Source organism: Euwallacea similis, chromosome 9 (assembly GCF_039881205.1).
Source record: "Euwallacea similis isolate ESF13 chromosome 9, ESF131.1, whole genome shotgun sequence".
NCBI lineage: Eukaryota > Metazoa > Arthropoda > Insecta > Coleoptera > Curculionidae > Euwallacea > Euwallacea similis.
The window spans coordinates 4,982,109-5,009,727 of NC_089617.1; the positions used below are offsets into that span (position 1 = coordinate 4,982,109).

General features: G+C 38.5%; 3 protein-coding genes across 8 annotated transcripts; 2 read left to right on the forward strand and 1 right to left on the reverse strand.

The window, feature by feature from the left end:
- Positions 1–1,627: 1,627 nt before the first annotated feature.
- On the forward strand, positions 1,628–19,449 carry px (plexus). 4 transcript variants are annotated; one of them, XM_066393537.1, is made up of 18 exons: positions 1,628–1,959; positions 4,116–4,384; positions 4,435–4,733; positions 8,267–8,467; positions 8,523–8,739; positions 9,879–10,144; positions 10,197–10,418; positions 11,503–11,670; positions 11,939–12,257; positions 12,309–12,438; positions 12,497–12,620; positions 12,665–12,807; positions 12,862–12,976; positions 13,036–13,132; positions 15,978–16,223; positions 16,274–16,430; positions 16,980–17,804; positions 17,852–19,449. In XM_066393537.1, exons 2-17 carry the CDS (start codon positions 4,126–4,128, stop codon positions 17,755–17,757), a joined length of 3,741 nt encoding a protein of 1,246 aa, XP_066249634.1. In that variant the 5' UTR covers positions 1,628–1,959; positions 4,116–4,125; the 3' UTR covers positions 17,758–17,804; positions 17,852–19,449. The 4 variants fall into 4 exon arrangements, with proteins under 4 accessions (XP_066249634.1, XP_066249633.1, XP_066249635.1 ...); XM_066393536.1 differs by having other exon boundaries at positions 1,629–1,959; positions 12,862–12,979; XM_066393538.1 differs by having other exon boundaries at positions 1,629–1,959; positions 12,683–12,807; positions 12,862–12,979.
- A 2,477-nt stretch (positions 19,450–21,926) lies between these two features.
- On the reverse strand, positions 21,927–23,147 carry EloC (elongin C). Of its 3 annotated transcripts, none has more exons than XM_066393362.1 (3): positions 23,058–23,147; positions 22,613–22,833; positions 21,927–22,547 (listed from the first exon to the last, which is right to left on the reverse strand). In XM_066393362.1, the coding sequence occupies exons 2-3, from the start codon at positions 22,825–22,827 to the stop codon at positions 22,406–22,408; spliced, it is 357 nt and encodes a 118-aa protein (XP_066249459.1). In that variant the 5' UTR covers positions 22,828–22,833; positions 23,058–23,147; the 3' UTR covers positions 21,927–22,405. The 3 variants fall into 3 exon arrangements, with proteins under 3 accessions (XP_066249459.1, XP_066249458.1, XP_066249457.1); XM_066393361.1 differs by having other exon boundaries at positions 22,986–23,136; XM_066393360.1 differs by having other exon boundaries at positions 22,977–23,124.
- Positions 23,148–24,539: 1,392 nt separating this feature from the next.
- On the forward strand, positions 24,540–27,505 carry LOC136410998 (reticulon-4-interacting protein 1, mitochondrial-like). Its single transcript, XM_066393400.1, has 10 exons — positions 24,540–24,807; positions 24,860–25,097; positions 25,349–25,494; positions 25,568–25,723; positions 25,777–25,944; positions 26,000–26,121; positions 26,396–26,559; positions 26,760–26,874; positions 26,934–27,078; positions 27,128–27,505. The coding sequence occupies exons 1-10, from the start codon at positions 24,760–24,762 to the stop codon at positions 27,326–27,328; spliced, it is 1,503 nt and encodes a 500-aa protein (XP_066249497.1). The 5' UTR covers positions 24,540–24,759; the 3' UTR covers positions 27,329–27,505.
- The last annotated feature ends 114 nt before the right edge of the window (positions 27,506–27,619 follow it).

A 27,619-nucleotide genomic window follows, 5' to 3' on the forward strand; every position in this document is an offset into this window, starting at 1 on the left:
GGGTAAACAATTTTACGACTCTTTGTCCTTCATGAGGGGTGAATGAATTTTTTATTAGGGCTCCTTTTGAGAGAAGTCTGGAGGGTTAATGCTCTACGCAATTTGTCTCGAGTTACAATGTTAATCTTCAGGTAATGCTTTAATGTAAGGGAAGACTAATAAAATGAAGCAGACAGACAGAAAGTGTATTAATCCCAATACTAGAAAACTTCAATTTTTGCGAATAAAGGCAAGGCGCGATTAAGACCCTAAAAAATTTAAATACACCACATTGTCAAGAAAACTGTTGTTAAGTCCTTAATATTTCCTTTTATAATGATGACAACTAAGGAATTGATTTTATAATTATTTAATTCCTTAAAGAAATAAAATTTTAAAGGGGTACCTTCATTTATTTCAATAAATAAATAAATAACTAAAATTTACCCATTATTCTCTCTTTAAATCTATAAATGTGGTCTTTTCCTTCAAATATTGCGTAGTACTCTTTGAAATATTCGAGCATAATTTAAAAATTAAAAAAAAACATCCTTTATTAACTAGAATTCAATAAAAATTTGACAAAATCTTCTTGATAATTTGGTGGAGAGAAATTTCTGCTCGTTATACTTAGCTACAATATTCCCCTTTGCATTTTCAAAAGAACCGTAAAATCTGGTCCCGATCCCTCAACATCGAAGTTCAAGAAATTATAACATGTTCTTCTTTCCCGTTAAGGAATTCCTGACTAGAAAATACCGTTCAACATCAAAATTACATTAACTGACCCTCGAAAACCCTTGCTATCAAATTATATATGTTTCAAATTTATTTTCTTTGTTCCCATGGAAGGACTACAAAGCATACATCCCTTAGGCTTTAATTTAGCTATTTTGGGAAGCGCGCGAAGGCTTGAAATATGGAAATTATCTATAACTTAAATCTAGAAAATGTTGAGTCTAATCATGGTTTAGATGGGTATTGTTTTTTGTGGCTATTTTAGTCTGTTAAAACGCGCTCTTTAAATTAGATTCAATCTCATTTAATAGTCAATTTAGGTAATTTTATTAAATTTCTTAAAAGGATTTAGGATATGTGGATTTGGAGCCCGTTTTTCACTTTTATAGTTTTTATATCAGCCCTATCTGGTTTAAATGCGACCTTGCCACAATGTTTATCGAATTATTAGTATTTAACAACTTCATAAACCTGGAATTATCAGTTCAAGGGCTAATTGAATTTTCTGTTGCAGGTTTTAAGTACATGAAGAATTGATTTTTTAATTAAAATAGTAATAATTACAATTTCTTTTTGGTGTATTAATACTTAAAATGTCCCTGAAGTAGCTAGATGTTAGTATAAAGCGAGAAATATGGCATCATGACCGTTTGGCTCACGCAATTACGTCTGCAACCGGAATTATCAAGCGGTACTGCGGGTTGCCTATAACTGCTCTCTGCTTATTGCCGTATTTAATCAATTTCTTTTATTAAAACTGAAATGTTTCCCTTTTTTAACGGAGCAGAGCAACGATAAAAGTCAACTTGACTGCTCTGCATTGTTTTCCAGACCTTTTAGCAAAGGTTTCCGTGAAATTCTATAATTACTTTTCATTTTTTGCCCAGTTGTCAGCTGCCATCCCGATCGGCGCATTGCATTGTTGGAAATTAATTCAAGATGGCTGATCGCGGTGGGCAAGTATGATCGGCGAACTTTCTCAATATTAAATGTATTCCCTTTAAAATCCTCAAATTTCCGGTTTTTCTGGGCTAAAACTCCGCCGCGAGAGTTCGTTTTGACGTGGAACTTACGTTTGCCCCTCAATCATCTAAAACGGCGAGTCGCGAGGCCCTAAAGTGCAATGCAGATCGTGAGTGTCTCCTATGTAGGGTGAGGAATTTCGTGGTGCCGCAGGGTTTTGCCCCTTGGAATCCGGTGGTGCTACCGCCACCATCCCAGGATAAGCAAATAAAGCAATCGGTGAGTCTCAATCTTCTGCCAACATGTCTCGTTTTCCATCCTTAACCCAGCCTCAACCATCCCAAACTGCGTGTCGATAATGGCGCAGGTATTTCGAAATTAAAAACCTGAAAATTTCGGTGCAGGCGGCCTCGAAACGGGGTCGTTTCCCAATACAGAAATCGTCGCTTTGAGCCCCCTTTAACCGTCGATTCGGGGCGTATTTATCCAGGCCCGCATAGCCGGCGTTGGCCTGCAAAAACAGCTGTTCATTTGCCACCTTTTAATTATTGAGGACGTTAGACTTACGTTGTGGCCCACATTCGGGGGGCTCCGTTAGCTAATCAAGCGGTTTTATCCAAACATTTGAGTGCTGAACAGTGAAAGGGGTTGCAGCTAGCTTTTGAATACAATGTAAAAGTGGATGGATATGTTAGATGTATGCTGGTTTTGTGGTAGAGCTGATTGATATTTGGTTAATTGAATCCTGATCAATTATCATTAGATTGATGTTATAGAATTGTCTTCAGTCCTGTTATTTAATATCGAAGTTCCTTGAAGGGTCCAACACTAAGTATGGAGATATTTGATCATCAAAATGTTTTATAGATTTTTGCAGCTGTTTAGATCTTTATGGACCAGTGATTGACAATGTCTATATCTTAAGGCAGCTTTGTTCCTTATTGATTTGGTGTTCTTGTAAGGAGAAGCTCCATTTTCTTCTAATTTCATTTTCCAGAACATGCCACTGGTATCTATGATGTCAAAATTTCACCCAAAGACTCAGTTTTTGAAAAATTCTGCTAGACTTTGTAATAAAAAAGTATTATTTTTTATTTTTTTGGGTTAAAACTATCCTTCATTCTGCTAATATGTCCCTCACATATTGCAGCTTTTCCATTACTTTAGGAAGATTTTTATGGGTAAAATGAGAGTTATGTTATTAGCAAGTTGTAGGATGTAACAAATTATACCTCCAGCAATAGTGCTTACACATCTTTATTGAAAGACTTTTGAGCTGATTGTTAATTTGAAAAAGTACTGTGACACTGGGCAGATTATACTATGACAAACCTCTTGAGGATATTGTCTATCAACTCACCATTTAAAAAGAAACACTTATCATCACCATTGCTTTTATTTACAGTATAGTATAAAAATCTCTTAAGATAATAGTCAATCTTAATGGTCATCTTTGAACTCAAAGAGGAGGTGTATCCCTTGAAATTCTCTAAGGTTATTGTGAGCTTGATTTAATAATTCATTACATTAACTTCATTGAAGCTCACTTCTAGATTGCCCTTATGGGTACAAAATTATTGAAGTACTTGTAATATTATTGGATGCATAGTTATAATAGAAACATAATTATGACAAACCCTTATGTCATGCTTTGTGTTACTATTAAACTTGCCAACACTTCACTAATTTATTCTCTATAGGTTCTAAATAAAGCTAATAATCAGTTGAGACTCACAAAGATGTAATTTCTTACATACATTTTAAAATAAAATCAAAACTTGTTATCAAACGTTTTTGTTGATAAATAATATCCTATGGGTCACTACACAGGTCCCCATCTCTGACCTTTCAAAGGCTATCACCTCTGCCACTGTTTTAATATAAATAAATAATAAATTCGCATGATTATCAATAATTGGGAAATTTCCATAGTAGGGTAGCCTTATCACATCACATGGTCTCCAGCATCTTAAAATCAATACAAATTCCTATTTGCCTAGTAAAGACTGTTCATTTGTGGTTGGATTTTTTGTTTGTTTGTATTACACAGTTTGGGAGATATTGATAATGATCATGTTTGTTCAAGGTTTATTTTAGGTGACAGGCAAAATTTCAGACAGCACGAAAAATAATGTATAAAACTTGACACCCAAAATTGTCTCAAAATTTATCAGTTTTCAAGTAACTTAAAGCACCATAGAGCTATTTTTCCAAAATGTTGGAAAGCCATTTTTGCAATGTTTGGGGTCATTAAGACTCTGGCCTTTGGTATAAAACTCCCTGTATATTATTGAACATTGAGACATATAGGCCTGAGTGGTCCCTATCAGCTAATTTTCAACCAATTGGATTAGTTAGAGATTGATTAACTTGGCTCTCTAATTATATATATTTTATATATATTTCAATCACATTTTATTCCTTTTTCATTTTAGATTTAAAAATATGCAAGCTACAGACAAACAGGCCTCCATCCAGAAACTGAGGGAGTCCCCCCTGAGCCTGTCTCAAGACAGGCCCTCTTCAGGTGGCGTGAAACCAGCAGAACCTCCACCTGTTGCAGAAGTGTGTTTTGTATGCGGCAACAAAGGTCATACCACGTCTTACCCCTTAAGCTCCAAACCGCGCCCCGATAGACCTAAGGAGCCCTATTTCCCTTTCTTGGATAGTCACGAACCACCGCATGGATATTTGAAGAGTTGGGGTAAAGGCAAAAAGCAATATTTTTCAATGAAAACTAACCTTTTTTTACAGCCAAATCGGACCCGTCCATCTACGCCTCCTGCACTCTGTGCTACCAACTGTTGCTCCAGCAATGGGACCAATACGAGATGACGTCTCGCCCGCACTCGGAGCGGCTCTATTGGCTGAAGCGCGTGGACAACGGCCCTTATACGGGTGCCGACATGACCATGCAGGGCGAGTACGCCGCTCAAGTTTTGGGACTGAACACGGAGGGCGCGCCTGCGCCTCTCTCCATCGCCCAAACTCCACGTCTCGCGAGGGAGGACGCGCACAAGGTGCGAGTGTCACCTAGACCGGTATCCGCACCGGTAAGCTAAATGCTTCAATAAAATATGATGTTTAGGTTAGGGAATTTTTAACCTCGCTTACTTGTTAGAATTCGCTCACTCTCACCCTCGACCGAGATTTAGTTATACGCAGATCTTTGTTTTTGTTTAACGTTGGGGTGACAACAACTTAGTACGTCAGAGTTGGTTTATTCAAGGCCGGCAACAAGGAGCGTACTTTCGATTGGCTTTGGCAGTCGCGTAATCGTCGCTGTCGGCCGCGACTGGTTCTAGTTTTCGTCCGCGTGTCATAGATATAGGAAGCGGCAACGAAAAGGAAACGGTTTCTCTATTATTTGATCGGATTGATTGACGCGAAGAAGTGCGTGTCTCTGTGACGTCAGAAGGTGTTTCGGTCAGGTGCGAAGCGTCGTTGCCAAGATGCACGGTTAGTGGGAAAGAGTGCAGTTGATGAGGAGTTTGATTACCATTACATGGTAAGATTTGTTTTTAGGGGTGCTATGGTTTTAACATTAATTTTAAAATCCTGAGGTTTTTCTATACAGAACGTCCAAATCTTCCTCTCAAAACCTACAAAATTGAGCCCAGCGTTAGTTTCTTTCTAGGCTTTCCTGTTAGTTATTTTCCTTGTAAGGTCGTCTGTACTATACGTATCATTTCCTTCCCCAACTAACCAATTGAAGAGCTAGAAATTACCAAAAACTATTTTAAAATTTGTTGAGAAACTGATTTAAGCTTTATCCTACATTTTCTCACGAAAATAACCATTAAATAGCTATAAATAACCATAAGCTGATTTAAACTTGTCGAGAAACTGATTTAAAGTTTACCATACGTTTTCTTACTAAAATAGCCTAAACAGCTGTAAATTACCAAAACTGATTTAGAGCTTGTTTAAAAACTAATTTAAGATTTACCATACATATTTTTACTGAAATGACTGATACAACAGCTATAAATCGTTAAAAAAACTGGTCTAGAACTTCTAGTGAAACTGATTTAAAATTTACTTTATTTCCTGAGTCAGTTACTTGCACTTACTTTCCATTACTGCATGTATCAAACTTAGAATTGAGCCCTAGTCTTTGTAAATAAGGCTTTTTGGAGTAAATAGAACTTATTTGAATCTTTAAATAGAAATATTAATTTCCTCTATGGAGTCTCTTCCAGAACTTACTTGTCTAGAGCATTTAAAACAAAGTCATGCTGCTGTCCTGAATTCACTTTGTTGCCAACATATTTTGGAACTTTCTCAGTTTATTCGTGCACTATTTTGTCTATTTTAATTTAAATGTAAGAAATATTAACAAAGGTCTTTGAGCGGTTGCCAAGCAACTATTGAATTCGGCCGCAATTTTCCTCACTTTTTAAGATATAAAAACAATAAGAGTTATGTCATAAAAGTTACACGTCATGAAAGTTTTTGGAGATCTTCACAAAGAATCTGGTATGAAACTTTCTGGTTGATTGATTTTGAGCAGTTGAAAGCGGGCAATTTAAAATTAATTATCATTTGAATTCGTTCTTAGACACTCCACTCAATTCAACTAAATTTTCACAGGGAGCTCAATTCCTAAGAATTATATTCCTAAAAAAAAATATCCGTACATAAGTAATTTTATTTTTACTGAAATGACCAAAAAGATATTTAGAGCCAGATATACCCCCTTTTTTATTATTAAATTGCCCCCTCCTAAGGAGAGGCAATTTAAAAACAATTACTCATTATAATTAATTCTTAGGGCTTACACCAAAAAACACTCCTTCCCGCATAAAATTACCCATGAAATTTATTCGCAACAATTGCAATTTCCTGCTAAAAACATATACACACAATTCCGAGAAACGTGGCAACGGGCTCCTACATAGCGGTACCCGTACGTGGGTACGACATTGCCCAAAATGGTACCGGGCCCGTTCTCCGCGCTTTGAGCGTCTTTCAACGTGGTACCGGGAGGTGTTGTGTCAGAGAAGAACCCGGAGAGAGAGTAGGTCACCAAAAGAAAGAGATCTCGCAATGTGTCGGGGGTGTGTCGTTCTCTGTATCTCAGTTATTTGTGACTTTCAGTGCGGAAAAATTGGGTTGTGATGTCATGGCACCCCAGAAAAGTAACAGTGTCAGTGAGGAGATTGTGAGTTTGTACTAGTTTCTAAGTCTTGAAGGGAGAAAACTGTGTTTGAGGCTTGAGTTAGAATAGAACCTCAACAAGAGAGGAGAACCAGTCAAAACATTTGTATGTTTATGAACTGCAACGTATCCACACCAATTATTTATGATTCAAATTAAATTATTACGATAAAATGGGCGGGGAACGAAAAAATAATAATGTACCTCTCAGGCTGAATTTGTTACGGCTTTGAGAGGTTAAGTTCACGCTCATATTGGCCGGTTTTATCTTTTAAAGTACTAGTAGATAATTTTTTACCAAAGTTCAAGGTAAAGACACCTATTGCCGCCCGGATTAATTGCTTCGTGGAATATTTCATAAATAATTCGAAAAAATCCAGTCGCAGGTATTGATGTAAATAGGCTAACTTCGCCGTTAGCTGCTTCAAACGGGTTATTGACGAGATGGTGATGAACATAAAACTGATCCGCTTGAGTTAGAATCAATGGTAAAGTGCCTCACCCATTTCAAACCGGTAGTAGCGGGATAGGGAAACCGGTCCATTAAAGCTGGATTCTGGATATGGCTTTAGTCCATTTCGTACCTGTGTTGCTCAAGTGGGATTTCTTAATGAATTGAGTTGTATTACAAACACCTTTAATTAGCACCAAATTTAACCGAAATGAACACCTTTTTGGACTGGTCTGAAACCCATTTCATTTTAAAATTGTCCGTCATGTAATTAAGTCTTTGATCAGCAAATAGGCCCTCGAAAAAGGCTTCATAGAGGCTCGAGGAGCATGAAAAAGCACTAAAAAGGGGGTTAACATTTCTAGATATTCAATTTCAACGAGGTGAGGCTTATGAAGCTTGGAATTGAATTATAAAGTTTACAGCATATATTTTCACATATAGAATTTCGCATTACTGCCTTTTACCTCAATCGTTAGATGATTTTTATTAGTTCACTCTGATGTGTAGATGCTTGAAATCAAGTATTCCATGCCATAGAAGAATTTTATTTAAATCTTAATTAAACTTATAGCTCGATGCACTTAGTACCTGAAGTGTTTAGCCCCTTAAGTACATTCCCAAGTCCTCGAAACGCACTATTAATAGCCCACTAAGCATTCACTCAGTCACATTTTCGCTGTAAGTAGATAACGGAGCTCCGCCAAAAACCGGCCGTTTCTAGTTAACATTTTTGACCAAACGCGTGTTGGCGAATCGTCCACGGATTTTTCCATGGTTGTGACCAAACAGCGGCGTGTTTCGTTTTTTTTATCGTGACCCTCAGGGTCAGGAGGTCGGCGCAGATCAATCGTCTACATTAGATAATTTTAAAAAAAACGGCGAAATGATGAAACTTGTTGCGTGGCATTTAGCAAGAGTTGTTGTCGTTGAGATGTAAATATAAATATAATATTGAAGGGGGAATGTTTTTAGGTCGCATCGAGTAGCCTGGATCGGGACGACATGGTACCGGAAGGCGCCCTCGATCTGACTCACCCTTCCCAGCAACAGCCGGTCACGGTGCCACTACAGTCCGTGTCTGTACCCCCCATCCTCTATAGTCAGAATTCAAATTCCTCAACGGGCACTGATATTTTGGACCTCAGTATGCCGGATAAAAATTCGGTTACCGAGGTAAGTTGTTACTGTGGTCTCGCGTTTGATTCACAATGATTTAATGTCGTTAAAGGTGTGTTACGTGTGCGGGGACGAATTCAAACGAGGCAGCCTCGACTTTATCGCCTCGAAACAATCTGCGGATTGTCCCATGCAGCCTTTTTTCCCCAGTCTCATAGAGCATCCGAGGCCTAGCAGGAGCCGTCCCATTGATTCACAGGGGCGAGTCCAGGCTTGCTCGGACTGCCAGCAACACTTAATCAAGCAGTGGATCACTTTTCAGAGCCAAGGTGAGATTCGTTATTTTTGCTTTAGATTTTTGATGGTAGTAACAAAAGTAAATATTCAAACACGACTGTTTTCAACAAACTGTGTGACAATTGCTTATCGGTCTTTGGGAGTAACATTAAAATACCTATAACTGCTTTCAAGACTTACAAATTAATTTGAACGTCTTTAATATGATTTTTTATTGTGATTTTATCGATATCGATCGACCATAAGATAAGAATAATAATATTATTCCATGTATACTCTCCTCGTCGTTGCCCGACTACGTCACGAAAACCACTTATTCTCTCTCACCTCGATAGGCTTAGGTTTCCAGATTTATCTGGATTTCGTACCGACGCACATGCGATTCAATTATTAAATAGTGGGTCCAATTTATGCAATATTAACGGCTTAACTGGTATTATCCGGTTGCGGTTATCCTTATCTCACATTTTGTATCTCTTGCTAAAACAAAGTGACAACGAGACTGTTAAAATTGTTAATGTTGTATGTGCATTTGTATAAGCATTTTTCCATCTACAATGGTCGATAATGTTGTGAGATACTGCGTTTCCTTGTTTTATTTTGAGTGTTCAGTGCGGTTGTGTAAACTATAAAGATAAAGTGCTTAAGTTTGTCCTGTCATTTGTTGTTAAACTAACTAATCGCGCTCCTAAGTCAATCGTGCATCGCGAAGATTCTCGATTATTTTACGAAGTTGTCGGATAATTTCGTTACTTATTCGTTTATTTCATCGCGAAAAGAGAAATAAATATAAATGTCTTGTAGGAACTGATAAGTGCTAATGTAATAGGGAGGGTTTGTTGCTGTTTTTATTAATTTTCGTCGTAAAGGTTTGAGTGGGGTAGGAAAGATCGATTGAAATTACACTGATGAAAGAAGAAATCAGTTTTTCTATTGGAAAAACTAACTATAATAAATTTAAGAACTGCGCATGTGAATGTCCGAATTTTTTCCATTAAAATCTGTTAATTATAACTAATTTTCAATCATTTCTCCCCAGAATTGTTTTCCTAAATTGAATTTAAATGTCAGCTACCACTTGCCATTTCTCATGTGCCGTGACAAGTCTTTGAAAATAATGTAGTAAGTGAATATTGAAGGTTTTCCAGCAAATTTCTCTTTTTATCCATAGGTGTGCCCCATGCAGAACGAAAGTACACTCTCCGAAAGCGGCAAAGCGCGGCCTTAGACACGACCACATTCATCTGCTACACATGCGCGTTAGAGTATCCGTCTTCGAGTATACGGTTGCTTTACTGCTGCCCCAACGCCGAGAAAGAGCCTTATTTCCCCTTTATCCAGACCCTGAAAGCGCCCCCGGGGGCCAGCCCAGTGTCCCCCCAAGGCATGGTCCAAGTTTGTTCCACTTGCTATAAGGGTATCCCCCAAAAGCACCAGGTCAGTCAAAATTTTCCTACGTATGGGAGCGGAATAATGACTTTTTTTAAAGGTTTTCGGTGGGGATCCTGCAGCACCCTCGCCGCAACCCAACCACGTGAGCGTTGCCGACGTACAGTACCTCAATAGTACCACATCTCGGCCCAGCACAGTGAAAAGTCCGGCCAATTCCGCTGGCTCGGATATTCGGTACAAACCCTACGACATCAGTCAAGCTTCGTCGGTCACCAGTAAAAAGAAACAGGCGGTTTTGGCGGAGAACAAGAACTCGAAGGTAAGAAAAAGAGTGAGAGTTTTATTAGGCATTATTTGGTGTGGCTTTTAACCCTAAGAGTAGGGATTGGCTGGTAGTTCAATGAAAATGTAAAGATAATTTGCCAAGATTCCTTAATTTTTAATGAAAAAAATGGAGAATGCGCCAGTTCTTTGCGAGGTGGTTTTTTGCGGAAAATAAAAAATAGTGAAGTTAGGGGAACCAATTACTCATATGGTAACAATATGCCAAAATAGCGGATTATCCAATTCGTGCAATTACGATTTGTTGAACGGTAATTCACGTTGTTCTATAACAATCTGCTCCCATACTAGGGTGATGACAAACTGGCGGTTTGGAATAAACTAACTTTTAATAATGAAGAAATGGTGAAGGCATTTGTCTCAACCTGGTCTCGTTTAAATCGTATTTTTGTGTGAGACATTTTCAAAGAAACCAGACCAGATCAATTCGCTAGTGTAATGATAAGATGAATGCAAGATTGCAAATTAGTAAGGGTGTCTATTTGGCTAATAACCTCCTATTTTACTAACAACGAAATTGCAAATGTGTTTCGTTTTTATCCCGGATGCAAGGAAAAAAATCTACTCATTAGCTCACGTGTTGAAGTTAAGATATATGATAACAGATGTTTCACGTAAATTGTACTAAGCTCGTACAATGCTATAAAACAGTTTAGTGTTGTAATGCAAAGCGATCGGTGAAACAGAGCAGGGTCATGGTCAAGGTAGAGTTTTATTAATGTATTTATCTTAATTATTATGTAGAAATCTGTAAAAAAATGTGACATCATTGTATGACGTTGCACATCCAAAGTCGAGAGAATTTAGATTAATAAACAATAAAGTAATTCCGCGTAAACACTACTACTAAACTGCCGCAGTATGCCCCCCTGATGCGGGTTACTCATTCGCCCCATTTTCCCAGTTACGCGCTCCTTTGACCTTTGGAAGTGCCAAATTATGCACTCAATAATTATCGTCAGTTCAATACAACAACAATAATAAAGAGATAAATCTGGTTTAATTTGGAAAATCTTCGTATTTCTCGTGGTTTTGTCTGTTTAAAGGTCGGTGTGTTTCAGGTCGCTAGAACCAGTTCGCCCTTGGTGGACGTAAACGGCCACGCTGGCGCTCAAAGTTACCGCTGCTTCATCTGCGCAGGTCTCTACCCGTTAGACCAGATGGAGTGGATCAGCACCTCCGCCGAAGGAATGAATTCCCACGCCATGCATTTCCCCTGTTTATCCAAGGTAACAAAAAAATACTGTCTTGTCAACGTCACAGCGTTTGGTACCGCCGTCTGGTGGGATTAATTTGAATTAACTTACTTGTTATGAACCAAAGAGTTTGTTTGTTGTTCGGATGTTAGGATAGTGCCAATAGTTCAATTAGGATGTTGATGTTTTGGTTCTACGTATCGTTTTAAACGAATTTTAATAGATGCCATCATAGTTCTATCTAGCTCTTTCTAACTGTTTGGATTGATTATTGGTTTTAGCAGAAAATTGTTGTTTCTAGGTCGGTCGTACCCTAGAAAACAGCTGCATGGACTCTCATGGCCGCGTGCTCAGTTGCACACGGTGTGTGAATCATTTGGCGCAACAATGGGAGAACTTTGAAGTAGAGCGAGTACCGCTGGAGAGGCGGCGGTACGACGTGCCCCTGCCTGACTCTTCTCCAATGAATGGGGACCGAGGAATACCGACGCCCCCTAGCACGAATAGCGAGAGAACTGTTTCTAGTCAACCGACTGCAGGTGGCAGCAGCATTTACTGCTTCCTATGCGGCCTGCATTCGGAGTTTACGTTAGCCAGGGTCGTTTATAGCAAGCCTCAAGGTGCGCCGAAATTTATCCTTTGGATCTCAACATTTTATAAGATTTTTTTAGGTAGGAACGCGCCGTATTTTCCAGTGCTCTTGCGGCACAAAAGTCCGCCTAATGCGGAACAACTGAGAGAGGACGGAAGTGCCCTCGTATGTACGTTTTGTTACCATAGTTTAGTGCATCAATGGCGCAGGTAATCACCACCATAACTCTATTTTCTACAGTTAAAAAAACCTTTACATTTTCATCAGGTACGAATCATTAAGTGGTCAGACTCCGTCAGCAGACCGGCGCGAATACAACACCCACGATTATTGCTGCTATGTCTGCGGCATTACCACTTACAGGAAAAGAGTGCGCGCCCTGCTTATAAAGGTCTGCTGCACAGCTCCGGTTTTGTGTCAATTGTTTAGTTAAAGGGGGCGAATTTGTTGCAGGACTTTCCGTTCTTGAGATTTCACCCACAGCCGGATAATTCGCTGCTGCTAGAGAACGGCGATTACGCCGTCGTTTGTTTGGACTGCTACGAAACCCTCAGGACGCAGTCGCTGGAGTACGAAAGGTATGTAATAAAGAACTTTTTAACCTGGGCAATTATGTTTTTTTTTTGTTTCAGGTGGGGTTTGCCTCTGGATAAGCGACAGTACAACTGGATTACGCAGCCGCCCCCTCCGGAAGACAGTCCAGAGGCGGGAATAGCGCGTCTTCCCAGTGGGCAGCGCAGCGATAAAGTGGTAAGTCCACTTTATAAGAAAACCTCGGTTTTTATGAAATTTTATGGGCATTTCAGGCACCACCGACGTTCCTAGCGAAGCCTGCGAGGAGGAACCACTCGCCCAAAATCGTGGAGAGAAAGAGTAACGCAAAGACTGATCAACCAAACTCAGGTGAATATCAGATGTGTTTGAAGGTCCTTTTTGGCAAATAAGGCCATAACGCATGTCTGCAAAATTGGAGGAAGTTACGTCACTGTGACATTTTACGTCTTATATGAGTCGGCGTATGGCTCTTCTCTTATGAGAAATTGACGGCATATGAAGCACTAATATATGACAACTTCCAGACAAAAAATTGTCTCAGTTTTCTAGACCTTTGAAAAAAAAAATTTCTGGCAATGGTATATTTTAATGCAAAACAATTTATTTAGTAACGCGAGTGATTGGTTTGAAATTCGGAAAATGAGTGTCAGAAAGTAAATAAGTATATATGCACTTTTATCTATGGTTTGTATCTCTACATGTAACACCTAAAGTAAAACAAGGAAACGCTTCTATCAACCTAGGTGGATGGAAAAACGTTACAATTATATTTTCAGCAATCCGGGCGCCAATTATTTACCCACAAGATCCAAGATGCCCCGATAAAGATCACAGCAACCAGATATTACCAGTTAAGCCGTTAATATTGCGTAAATTGGACTCACTATTTTATAATTAAATCGCGTGTACACCGGTAGAAAATCCTGATAAATTTAGTAATGTGGTTATGTCGAGGTAAGAGAAAATAAGTGATTTTCGTGATGTAGTAAAGCAACGGGTCTATTGATGCTTTGAGGCTGACATCACCAACAGATAGATTAACATTTAAAAACAATAATAATTGTGGAATATTTTCGTTTGTTTTCGTAAATTATTATTGTTAATGTACATGTGTAGAAAATCACCATCGAAGTATAAAATTCCGAAACAAATGAAGAGAATCATGTCAAAGTCTCTAAAATAAATTCGAGATCTAGAATGTAGTCAGTGATATTTTAGCATTGCCCCTAAAGGCAGATAAGCAATTATTGTATACATTCAAAAAACCCCTTCTCATTATTTCTAGGGCCGTTTTTAAAAGGAGATGGAGAAACAAATAACATTGTTTTGCCCCAATGCCATGGCTTTGGGAGCAATGCGATCCCATTATGAGTATTTGTTTTCTTTAACGTATCTATCTGTTTATAGTCTTTAAATATACACAGAGAATTGATGATCGACCTCACGGAACTGAAACTTTAGACAGCCAAAACCGGAAGTTGCATTTTGGAATTGAATTACCCTCCGCAACTGCACTCTATCAGCGCCAGACTCGCAGCGTAATTGCGTTTCGAACTTCCAAAAACTACCTAACTTAATAACGATTATTAGATCCGCGAGACCCCCTCCCTCCCCCTGTGGGAGAGGGGGATAAAAAGCTCCCCATCTATAAAACATTTAAGAGCGAATAAAAGTTCCATCAGAGATACGGACTGTCGAACACTGGCGGCTTTGAACGTGCCATCGCCACCGAAAAGTGGGCAAATAAAGACGCTTATCTCCACCCCGGGAGGGAAAAATATCCTTGGAGATTTATTTGGGAACACAGAGTCGAACGTAGAATTCAAACATCTATGAGAACATGTAGGTAAAACTGCAGTGCCGGCCCTGCGCTTCCCCATCGATGCGCCTCCCCCTCCCCTAACATCCCCCCACTCTCGGCCGCCCTTTTCCTGCCTGCATGAAAATCAAGCCAGTCGTTCTGAGGGCCGTCAATAAGCGCTTCCCGGATACGTAGCACACGTCATACTACACGCCCCAAAAACGGAAGTGTTTTGTTTTGTTGAGGGTGTGTTTGGTGGTGGAATTGTGCGGTTTTGGTGGTGCGTTACGAAGTTAAATTGGACCTTCTTTGTATCGCGAAAAGAAGCTTTTTTACATTTGAAGAGTATTAAAATATTTTAGTGAAAAGGTGCTTTAATTGCGACCGTTCTTTTTGGAAAATTTTCAGCGGGGATAAAAAAATCCCCTGCGGATTGACAAGATAATGTAAGCTTTCGCGGGGGTATAACGTGGCAAACGAAGCACCGGATATGGATTTTAAGCTCGAGTTGAAGTATCCCTATTCGTATCCCTACTATTACGGGGCGGAAGGTAATAAAAGCCCCGTTTTATATTCGACGAGCATATAAAATTGTTTAGTAGGATGTTTCACTTAGAAATGTTAACATTCCTGAAATGTATGACGTTCGACAATATTTGAGATGAATTCTTATTTGTCTATTGCTATTTTGGAAATTATTTTAAAAAAAGAGAATTTCGTCTCATAAACGATTATAATACTTCCTGGAAAATTTAGAAAATTCGAAGGGTCCATTGTATTTATTACAAAATATATGTTGCGATAACCCAAAATTTATGAAATTTATCCTAAGATACTACCAATTGCGTGGTGTCTTGTTCAAACCCCTTACACCCAGAATAATTTATATTATTTGACTCAATTTCATTGATACGATTTATACCACTTAGAGAAACTTTCCTCTCTGTCTGGATCTGAAGTTGATTTTGAAGTTGCGTAAATAAGAAAGATAGAAGATCTTAGTCATCGTAAGACAGTGGAAATTTAAGCTGTGTGTTGTCGCGCCTTCACCATATTGTCCAGTTTGTCGGTTGGTTCTTTCTTATTTTCATTTTAAATTCAGATATGTACCAACGAAATTTCTCCCTAAGTTAGGAACACTTCCAAATAATTTAATTACTGCAAGATCGACATTGCGATGCCTCAAATAAATGGAATTTTTTATTCTAAACCGGAAAAATACCTCCAAGTAAATACAGCAACTTCTCGATTTATTATCGATTTCCCAGAACTACCTCTGACTCTTAGAAATCTTTAGGAATTTTCAATTTATCATCGAATTTTCACGAATATTACTCAGTTTCATCTCTGGTTTTACATATGCATTGTAATTAATAATTCAATTTTTTATAGGAGTACCTAATAGTCCCAACAAACTACCTCCAGCATCGACAAATGGAAGCTTAACGGGCGTACCCGCAACGAATAGCAGCTCGCCGGCGACCAATCCCAAGCCCAGGGGCTCCGCCCCCCTGGCAAGTTCCAGCGGCCAATACAATCACTCGTTCGCTGCCGCCCTGCGCAATTTGGCCCAACAGAATGTCCCCGGGGCGGAACCTGTCACGGACCCACCTACCGCCCATCGAGCTAGAGAGACTGGTAGGCAGTTGTTACTGGAAATAGTAGAGACTTAATTAGGCGTGGTTTAGCATCTGAGAAGCCAAAACCTACCGCTCCCGAAGTGCCTAGTTCCTACCCAACCAGTCGCTCGGCGATCGATTCTAGACTTTCGGCCAATCCTTATCCTTCATCTCTAGCGGATTTGGGCAGGAGCGGGTTTCAACCTTATAGGCCCGAGGACCACAGGTTAGTTCAGCTTATGGAAATAGGATTATTTCGACGACAGTTTTTGAAACATGGCTATGAGATGGACTTTTTGGAATCAACCTCAAGTTTTTTTAATTATGATATATCTTATCCTCTAATTAGATACAATTTTTGTTTTTCCTGATAACGCCTACAATTTTTGAGATGCTTAGGTGAAATCTTGAAATGTATGAAGCACGCTGCCACCGGAACCCATAAGGCACCGTTAAAATTTCGCACATTACGTTATGAAATTAAAGTGTCATTATAGTGTAAAACATTCGCTAAAATATCAAAACAAATATTCATTTATTTAGTGATTAAATTCACATGCGCTTTTTTTGTTACTGTAGTCATTTCATTCCATTAAATTATCATTTATAGTAATTTCGAGAAAGTCAAGTTTCAACTAATATATTCACTAAAATTTCGGACAAGGAATATGTTTTGTTTTTTCATTTTTGGATTTGATTAGTTTTAACTTGGATCAAGCTTAATGCCTGTTTGTTTTTGATGCGGCCGTTAAGTAAAACGAAGGAATTTTCGCAGAATTCCGCAAGTGCCAGTCGGCATCGAGATTCCCGGCTATCCAGCGCCATACGCCCCCTATCCCCTACCATTGATGGAGGAGCAACTGTACTACGAGAGGATGCTGAGACCTACGTGGTCAATGGCACATCCCTATTTACCCTATTTAGGACTGCCGGGTTCCACAATGCCGCTCTACATGCACGAACGGCTGAAACTGGAAGAGGAACATAGGCAACGTTTGGCAGCGGCTGCTGTGGCGCGGACCAAGGATGCTGAACTCGAACGTGAGCTTTTAGAGAGGGAAAGAGAGAAGGAACGGTTGGTTAGAGAAAAAGAAGCTACCAGGAGAGTGTCGCCACATATGCTCGGGTTACCCGTAATGCACCCATCAGCAACGGGCATGCTACCGCCTGCCTTGGGTTTAGCTCCACCTCCTGCACGACACTCACCAATTGCAGGGTACGCGCAGGCGTATCCTCAAGTGCCGAGGTCGTCACCCTCCCTGCAAAGGCATTCACCGATGGCATACCCTACCCTGAATTTGTCGACGCCCCCCCGGCAGTCGCCAACCGTTATCCAGCCTTCGGGTCCCTTGATAAATGCCACCGTTAACGTTCAACCGCCCCCTGCCCACAGTTCGAGTCAAGCACCGAATCATCACGACAAACCACCGTTACACGTGAGACCGCCCACCCCTAAGGCGACGCCCCCTCCCACTGCTAAGGCTACGCCTCCGCCCCAGACACGCGAGGGTGACGGGGCGGGGCATCCGACCAGCAACGGAGACTGCGCCTGACCTACATCGAAGCCCGTCGTCAGTGGGGTGGGAGCTCCTTGTTTTCGGTAAATGTCCCTTAAAAAATTAGAGATAATATAATTATAATTTCTAGGCCTGTCAGCAGCAACAATTTGATTCGACGGCTGTTTACGTTCTTCATCGGGTAAAGGCGATTCATTCGCTGGATTGCGGAGTTGCGGGGCCAAACACCCATTTTGTTCTCTTTATACTTTTATTTTTGTTAAGCTCTTGTGTTGGTAAGAGTGAGCGTTGTCAGGGCGGAAACTGGAGAGAGGGGAGTTTGTTTTTTTTTTTGGGTGTGTTGAAGAAGTTTTCTTTTATTTGCGGTGGGAGTGGAAGATTTGCCTGAAGGAGTGTGAGAGATCAGTTCGGTTTTTGGTAAGTTAATTTAATGGTTTTTGTCTTGAGGAGAAGGTGAAACATTACTGTGTGGCATGAGCGGAAATTGCATTTTTTTCAGAGGTTTGAGTTAGAAACAATTGTGGCCTGAAGTAAGCGTTCAAAAAATGTAAAATCATACGTGACATATGGTAGTTTCATTCAATTATATGTTTCCCACAAAATCAGTGTCTGATACACTACCTCGTGCTCATAAAGAGGAACTCTGAGCTCGAATATTTAACTTATCTCACCATGTTCTACTAAGGTCACGCTTGTAGCTTATTTTCAAAAAATCACTCAAGGCAGACGGGACGTGTTCTCGAAAGGGAAGAAACTCAACTTTTATAGCAAATGTCAGTTTTTTTTAAGCGTTTTTGTGCCAAGCGTCAAAGAAGGTGTATCTTAAAAGAGAACGAGCTTAATTTATTCAACCGCCTTTTCTTCACCAAACGCGAGAGTTTGCGTAAAAATTAGATTCTTTATGGTGTTTACAACGTTGCCAGTTAATGTTACACCTTTGCTTCAGAAACCAAGCAGGTTTTTCTTTATAAATTCGCTAATTTTGAGATTGGAATACGTTTTTTTCAGAAAATTTTCTTGAAAGAATTGCCCACCAGCACTCCACTTAAAAAATTCAAAACTTACTTCAAAAAACAGATTTAAACCCGAAAAATTAATGTGTATCATTGTTGTTATTTGTACGTTTTTGAATGGCAAAAATCTGCTGAAATAAGGGACAAGGAGTTACTCGAGTGTGATAACGGGATTGTTAAACTTTAGGTAGGCGCTAAGAAAAAGAATCGTTTTAGGTAGGTAGGTGTAACCAATTACTTGAATGGAACGCATCCCCGACAGTTTGGAAAAGAAAATTCGAGGAAACGTTCCTTTAAACGTTAAAATTTTCCGTATTTTGTATATAAAAGAATGTTTTTTTTTTATGATGATTAAGTTGAATGTGCATAAGAAACATACATAGACGCGCTGTGATGAATCGAGGATGGAAAGCTGCAAAAAAATTTGACGATGTTTTAAGTGCAAATTGTTTATTTTTATCGTTTTTAAGTATTACCACGCCTTTCGTTTGTTTCTCTCTGAGGAGGGCCGAAAATGAAGTAACGTTGGATTTTGTAAAACGAAACCGAATTTAATATTAATTTTTTTTACTGTTTTACTTTACGGGTGTTTAGTTTTACGTAGGTGAAAGAGCGAGGGTGTGTTCACTGATTCTGTGATAAATACAATTTTAGTAATCTTGACGTAAACACTGTTTCTAGCATGACAAACCTAATAAATGTATATAAAAATTTCCTTTTTTGGTTTGAATATTCGTCATTTATCGTTATACCACTTACCTATAGTATAAGATTGATTGCATAAATTTAGCAGATTTAAACATTCGGGTATCTCCGGAAGAGATCGCTGACGCTCGAAGCGGTACGAGAGTGAATTTAAATTGCATTATCCAGCATCCTAAAGTGAGTATTTATGCGAAAATAGGCTTAGCTTATTAGAGTTTTTGGATCCATTTGGTGTGATCTTGATGTTTGAAATCTCTTTTGTAATTTCCAGATTTTAAAGTTGAATGATCATGGGATTAGGCCTACTAAAGTCAGTGGCGTAACATCCATATTTAGCACGGCACTGATGCCAGGAAACCCTTTTGTAAACTCTGAAGTGTGCACATTTTTTACCCGTTTGACGCCCCGTAGGTGAATGTAAAAGTTCTTGCCTCCAGTCCACCGGTGTAAATCGCCTAGAATCAGTGTCGTAACATCCATATTAGGCACGACACTGATACCTGGAAGCTCCTTTGTAAATTGCAAGTTTTTCCCTTTTTTAGGTCCCGTTGGATGCCTCCTTAGTCAATAGAAACTTATACCTCTAAGCTATCAACATAAACTCTCAAAAGTCAGTGTCGTAACATCCCATATTTGGCACGGCATTGATGTCTCAAAACCTGTTGTAAATCCCAAATTTTCAGAGTATTAAATTTCTCTATTAGAGTAGTAGACGTAACCTTAGGAAATGGTATTTTAGAATAAGATGTTTTTGAGGATTTTTCTACCTTTTTTACAAATTTTAGAACTGATTTTTCAAGGTGTTAAATTCTCTATGAAGAGTGACGTAGTTTTCTTTGGGAAATTTATTTTTTTTTAAACAGTAAATTATTTCGTCATTTTACTGGAACTCTTGACACCCTGGTGCAAACACCGAATTTTCTCTCCAAAACTGTATCTCGTAAAATGCAATTTATATTTTAAAAATTCCAATTTACACATATTGAAATCTCGCGGGAAAGTTCAAAATTTAAGTAGTAACTGGTCAAATTGCTCATGTGTCTTAAAACTAGTTCCTACCTTTTCTACTTCATACCAAAAACAAAGAGGAATCTCTGTCGTGCATTGTAGGTAGTTGAAGCTGGATGACATTTTACGCACCAATCATAGGTCAGAGTTCTGAGGCCATCATTCATCAACGCGCGTTTGTTTCATGATGACAATTTTTATATTCGCCGACGTTATTTAGTACTGTATTTTAAAGTGATATTTTTCCGTTTATAAACCATAAAAACATTTAAACGGTGGGTTCTGGCTATATTTGATGTAAATGCTACTAAATCTGTATTGGGGCTATGAGTTCAGTGTGTTTATTAATGCGGAAAGTGGCGCTTTTATGCGAGCGTCTCGAGGGAGAATTTTGAGTCGACTTAAGTGTTTTTCCATGATTGATTTAGCGACAATGAAGAGTTTTCAATGCGTTTTGCACATCTTTGAGCATTCGGTTTTATATGACTAATTGCACAAAGTAAATGATATTTTTGACTGTGGGCAAAACAAAATTTACAAGATGACTTTTACTGTTTTTTTTTTATAGTATTAAAACTTTTTTCACCTCTAATTTCTCCTATTAAATGAAATTGCAGTCCTTAAAACGTACATGCAGAGTTACATGAATTGACAACTTTTCAAAATCTTACATGTTCACGATAATGGGTAAGACAAAACATGGCACCCAAAGTAGGCGAAGAAATCCTAGAAAGCATTGCGTAATTTTTATAAAATTTATATAGAAATTATTAAAATTATACCATAATTGGTTTTAAAAAACAAGAGACTTTCGTTGAGCACATTTTTATTACCAATCTTACACAGCTGAATGTGCTGAAATCAAGAACCTGACCTATAATCAATAGATTTCCTGGAGATCTCCATCTCAGCTGGCAGGCGAAGTGCCAATCGCATGCGAAAATCTCGCGGGCAGGATCGTTGTCGATCATTTATTTCATCATAGTGGATTTTGAGTCCGCGAACGTCATTTAATGCGGTTTTAATGTTTTTTGCACTATTCTAACTGAAATCGCTCTAAAAATCTCCAAAAAGGTGAGTTCTAGTTGTGTTGAACGTTAGTTTTATTTATGAGGTATTAGAGTCACGAGTTCAATGTTTGTTCAATGCGGAAAGTGGAATTTACACGGAATATTTTAAAGTTAATTTGAGATCTTTTTCTGTGTAATTAAGGGAAAATAAAGAACTTTCAATGTGCTTTACTCGCCTTGCCAGTTGGCTTTCAGAAAAATGCCTATTTTAAGGTAATTGAATCGCAGTCTTCGCGTATGTAGAGTTGCATAGTTTAACGTGTCAAAAATTTCTATAGGTTATCACCAACAAGCTAAACAAGGCCAGACCCACGACAAAGCGTCGAATGTAGACGAAGAAGACACTAGCGAGCATTGCATTTAATTCAAATAATTTGTACTACGGACCACTAATAATTGAAACGATGTGCCAGATTTAATCAATTATATTTAATGTATAAATTCTATGAACAATTACACAAGAGAAAAGGAAAAGTTTTTAAGTATCAGTTTAGCGATATTCTTTGAAGAACTCAACTTAAAATAACTTGCAGTTTCAAGCAAGTACTTAGAGACACAGCAATCCCCGAATAGCCAGAGCTTTAGTGCGAGGGGCGTCAGCTGTAATTCTCAAACAAATATCACAAACATCATTTACTAAACTGAAAAAGAACAGGACACTGACTGGTTTTTCTTTTAAACTAATATATCTACAAATAGTGCACAACCAAATCTATGGACAACTTAATTTCAGTCTGTAATAAAGAACTATTTACATTAAAAACATCAAACGCCTTATGTACTGCTCAGTAGCAAACTCCTTCATATAAGTCAACGTTAAAAACCCCTAAAATGTGCTTTGAGAATGGCAAAGCTTCCTTGATTGAAAAGCCCTTCAAATCTGGCATCTTAACAGTCTAAGAAATTGGCAGCCATGAGGAGCTCCAGGGCAATTTCTGGAGCAATTGGGAACTCGGGAATTTCAGTAGAGCTGTTTGTGTAGCGAACTTTGTAGGTGAAGTACATGCATACCTTCTGCAAGACATGAGATCTGTAACACATAGTCAAGTTGAATGATCAATTTTCTAAAGAAGTTGGTGGATTGAAAGGACATACGGGATTTCTCTGAAGTTGACCTCATTAGCCTCGTTCTCAGCAAACTGTCCTGGACCACTCAGCATGGCCTTGATAGTGCCTGAAGTGAGGGCGTGCTCTCGTTTCACGATGAATTCGTGGCCGTCTGAGGAGATGAGCTTAGCATACATGGCATCTGGGCCCTCGCAACCCCCGTAGACGCGCTCCTGGGTTTTCTCCTCCATGATGTCACCCATTTGGACCTAGAGATATGTAACACCATGCTAGTTGCGTGTTTGAATACACTAGAATAGAGGCAAGTAATGAAGGCCGAAAGAGGGGTAGGATGTGGGACCGCATGCGAGGGCAGGGGCAAACGATAACTCGCTAAATCTACATTAATTACCGTGTTTACCATATTTCAAAATGATAACAAAAAGATCCGATAAAGCAACTGCGTGTTTGTTAAGGACAGGAGGATACTCACTTTATCTTTTTATTAAAGATAGCGTTTTTTTTTTATGAAAAACAAGTCAAAATGACTTGACACTTTTATGTTTGTAGCATGAAATGAAGCGAAACGCCTTTGCACATTGTCAAAAGAGGTCAACACAATCAGGATACTTCGAACAGTTCACACTAGAGTGATCCATAGAGATGTTCGAACTATTGATACGTGAAATATTTTTGAAAGGATTATGTAAAAAATGTCAACAAAAATAGTTTTTTAAAACAGGAATAAGTCTATCGTGTATATTTTATATTGTTATAAGCGAAAGAATTAGTTAATTATATTTACAATACCAGTTAACATAATAAATATTCCACAAATAAAATTAAGGGAAAGAAATCGAATGTTTATTTTTTTAATTGCTGAAGGATATAAAGCTAAAATTAATTTATATAAAAAAATTAAATGAAAATAAAGGTTATATTTTCTCAACCTATGGTAGAGAAGGCAGATGATGAATTAAAACTATCTATGAATCATGCGCGTATGTGGAAACTAAATAATTTTGATATCAAAGAATTTGAAATTCTTTGTAACGAAATTTGCACGATTTGTTTCAAAATTGGTTGTAGGAAAACCAGGGGCGTACGTAACGATTTTGAATTTAAAAAATGAGTAAAAATTGAGTGCTTCAATTTTAACGAGATTTAGTTCTGCAGTAGCCTTACAATACAGTATTAATATGCCACGGTCAAAACTTAAATCAGACAACTTCGATTTTTGGGTCCGTAAAATACCATGGACTATACATCATGAAAATTTTTGAGCCAAAAAATCGAATTTGTCCGATTCGAATTTTGACCATGGAATATCAATTTTGTATCGTATGGCTACTGCGGAACCAAATTTCATTGAAAACGGAGCACACAATTTTTAACTAATTTTTTTATGCAAATTTGTCATGTACGCCACTGCCTTTTTTACTACCAAATTATCGAAATTATTATATTTCTCATAAATTTTTCATAGTTGTTTTTCAGGTACTGATTTTTTTACGTTTCCGTATTCGATTTACCATCTTAGAATATTACTCCAAAAACAATTTGAAATCTCAATATTGGCAAAATATTTGTTTGTAACCACCACATCATCTAAAGTTTGTTAGAAAAAATCTAAATTTTAAAATTTTTCAATAATCATTTCTCCTGAAAAATTAAATACTACGTTTAAAAAAAACCCATCATAATCGCTTTCAAAAATTATTTATTGTTTTTAGATAATCAATAGCACCACAAAAAGTAAAGATAATAGTGAATATCTGGATATTTCAAATATATGAAACATCAACCACAATAACATAAAGTTTACATTATCTACTTATATTACAATAAAATATTTATATCCCTATATTCTAATTACTTTGCTTAAATTGTGAAAACACCTACAATAGATCGTCAACTGTCTACATCTTCCATCAAAATCAACATTTGTTTTGGTCCCGTCAAAGGGTGACAAAGTGAATTTGAAAGTTAAGAAATTTTTTACATTCCTCTTTATATTTAAAAATAAAAATTATGAATTAATTTTCCGACCAAGAACTCTAATTTTCCTACACGTTCACCCTCCCACTTGTCAAATTCAAGATATACAATCATCGGTGAACTCTCAAACCCCTATAGTACCTCCCCTTACATAACCCCAAAAAAACCGTGCCCCCCAATCTACCAACTAAAGTAGAATGGATGCCTTCTTATTTCGGGGCTCTCAAAAACTAGAGAGCTTACAGGTAATGCTCAATTACGTCACTTTAATCCTCTTTTGCTTACATTTTATTGCAGTTTAAAGTCAACTTAGTGGGGTCCAAGGCCAAAGACCTTATTCAGCTGTACTCGCAAACAACTCCAGCCCTCTTACACCAAGTGTGGCATAACCAGAAGTTTGAACATCTCAGGTACAACCTTATACAACTGATAACATATCTAATTGAAATTAGCAAAGATTTCAAAGATCGATTTTTGGAGGTCGCTGACCCAAAGAGACTATGGATGTTTCTGACTAGAATTCTTGCGATTCAGTGTAAGTTTTCTGTTATATTGTTATTGTGGACTATTTTTGGAGATTTGTTGACCCCAGGAAGTGTATTTTAAAATGTGTCACAGTGCATTTTCTTGTTTGTTGTGAATGTGTATTTATAGTCAGTAGTCTATCATCAGGTCTAGTAGCTATTGGCACTGATTAAATTTAAACTAAAAATAGCCCATTGGCACCTTAGATAATACAGTCAAGTGAAATGAATGAGACAGTGCCCACAGTGCTGCTCCTTCTAGGGTCAAAAAAAGACGTCTTCATAGCATGTGCCAGCTTCCTGGTGGGGGGTTTAGTGGGGGCAGCAGTTGGCCTTTCATTGAGGCAACAAAAGAAGACTGTTCAATATATGGAAGCTGTACAGTTAAAGCATTATTTAGGGATAGAGGTATGATGTTTGATATGTAAAAAAATGGTGTTCTTTAAATAGAATTTTAATAGAACTTGCTACTATTTTTCAGTCTGTCTTGATTGTCGAGGACGCCACTGCCCCTTATGAATGCGGTGATAATGATGTTTTGATCAATGTCAAAGCAGGTTCAGTACATATAGTTGATGCCTGCATTTGCAAGGGCTATGGTAAAACATTGCGGAAGGTGCTACGCAGACTCTATAAGGTACCTATCATCCTTTTCAAGAGATGAAAAACCAATAAAGCAATTTCTTGTAGGAGTCCCCCTCTGACTTGCCAGTGATACTAGGCAGGGACTGCACTGGAATTATCACAGATTTGGGAAAGAGAGTTCAACGGCTTGAAATTGGAGATGAAGTATGGGTCACTGTACCCTTCTGGTCACAGGGCACTTTGTGCCAAACTGTTTTGGTCCATGAGAACAGAGTTAGTGCTTTGGTCTTAGCCTTTAAAGCACAAATTTTTGTAAAAAAGTTTTTAGGTGGCTCGAAAACCTAAGAATGTGGGCTTTGAAGGCGCCTGCAGCATACCTTATGCGGGGAGTTTGGCCTTTTCTGCCCTTACTGAGGCCGATGTGGATATCGGTAATGCGCAAAGTAAAAAGTATGTATGTGTAAACAGGGTTGCGTAAGTTAACAATTGTGAATTATAAGGAATTCTAGCAATGTGCACAGCATTGTCAGTGTTTTGGAGCTGCAACGTTGCGCATAAAAAACTCAGTGTCAAAATTCAGACTGTGTTGCGACAATATTTAAATGGGCCAGTAAATTCACATAATAAGAGCGCAAATATTGCTTCGTCAGAAATTAAAGTTTTCCAAAAATTTTCCAATACATTTAAATGGCATCACTCTGATATTCATTTGTTTCCTATATAGGTTCTTCATCCAAGATGGCTGCACTCCAGTGGGGTGCGTCCTCATCCAGTTACTGAACCATTGGAATGCGCATATCACGACCACGTGCTACAAGAGGGCGGTGCCTGTCGCCAAAGCTCTAGGAGCTACTGAGATACTTTACGTTGATGACGAGAAAGCAATAGGTATGTCAACGCACCTCATTCGTTTGTTTTTTAGTATGAGGTCTTTTTTAATACAAACATAAAAAAATTTAAATGGGGCATTCTTATAAAGATTATTCAATTCCACTGTCACTTGTTTTATACAGCTATACAGGAGTTAAATAAATGTCAAAAACAAGTTCAAAATGGCTCATTTTAGGAGTAATCTTCCGCCATTTCAGGAGACGCAACAGATGAAAACGACAAAATAATAGACCCCTACAAGTCTCTGCTCAAAGAGTTGCAAGTTAGAGGCGACAGATTCGATTTTATCGTCATCACCCGGAACCACGAAGGGTGAAATCCCTCCTAAATCCCCTTAAAATTTAACCAATCACAGTGGCCAATCATTTCAGCTATGACTGGTCTCAGTTGTATCAATTCTGCTCCAAAAATGGCAAAGTACTCACTACAGTTCCCGAAGAGCTCCTCAGTGACTCATGCGGGTTTTTTAGCGCTCTGCTTCTCACAGGCTACGTGCGACTAAAGCATCTGTTTGGGGTGAGCATTATTGACTTATTTCTTTTGAATCTACCGTCTCGCTTTTCAGCGCGTTTTAGACCTTCCAACCGACGATTACGCCGAAGCTCACCTCTGCCACGCCACCTTAGAGAAACTCACGGAACTAGTCGAAGATGGTGTGCTTCAGACTGTAGTTGACAAAGTGTTTCAGCCGAAAGACATTGAAGTGGCGCTGCATTATATTCAATCTGAGCAGTCCATTGGCAGTTCCGTGGTCACGTTCAGGTAACAGAGGGAACGCATGCGCGGGTTTTGATGTGTTCTTTGTAGTACAAAGCGGTTCCGAGTGGTGCTCTTTAATCGATATTTTCACAAATGAATTGTGGATTATGACTCGGGCGTGTCTTGCCTCTTAAAGACACGAAATAGAATTTTTCTAATTATTATTGTTATTTATACATTTGACTAATAAGCAACGGAAATGAAATATATACGTCATTGATAATACAAGATTTTTTAACCTATCTGTCAGGTGATTACTTAAAGAACTGAATTAACGTTAAACTAACATAACGTAAGA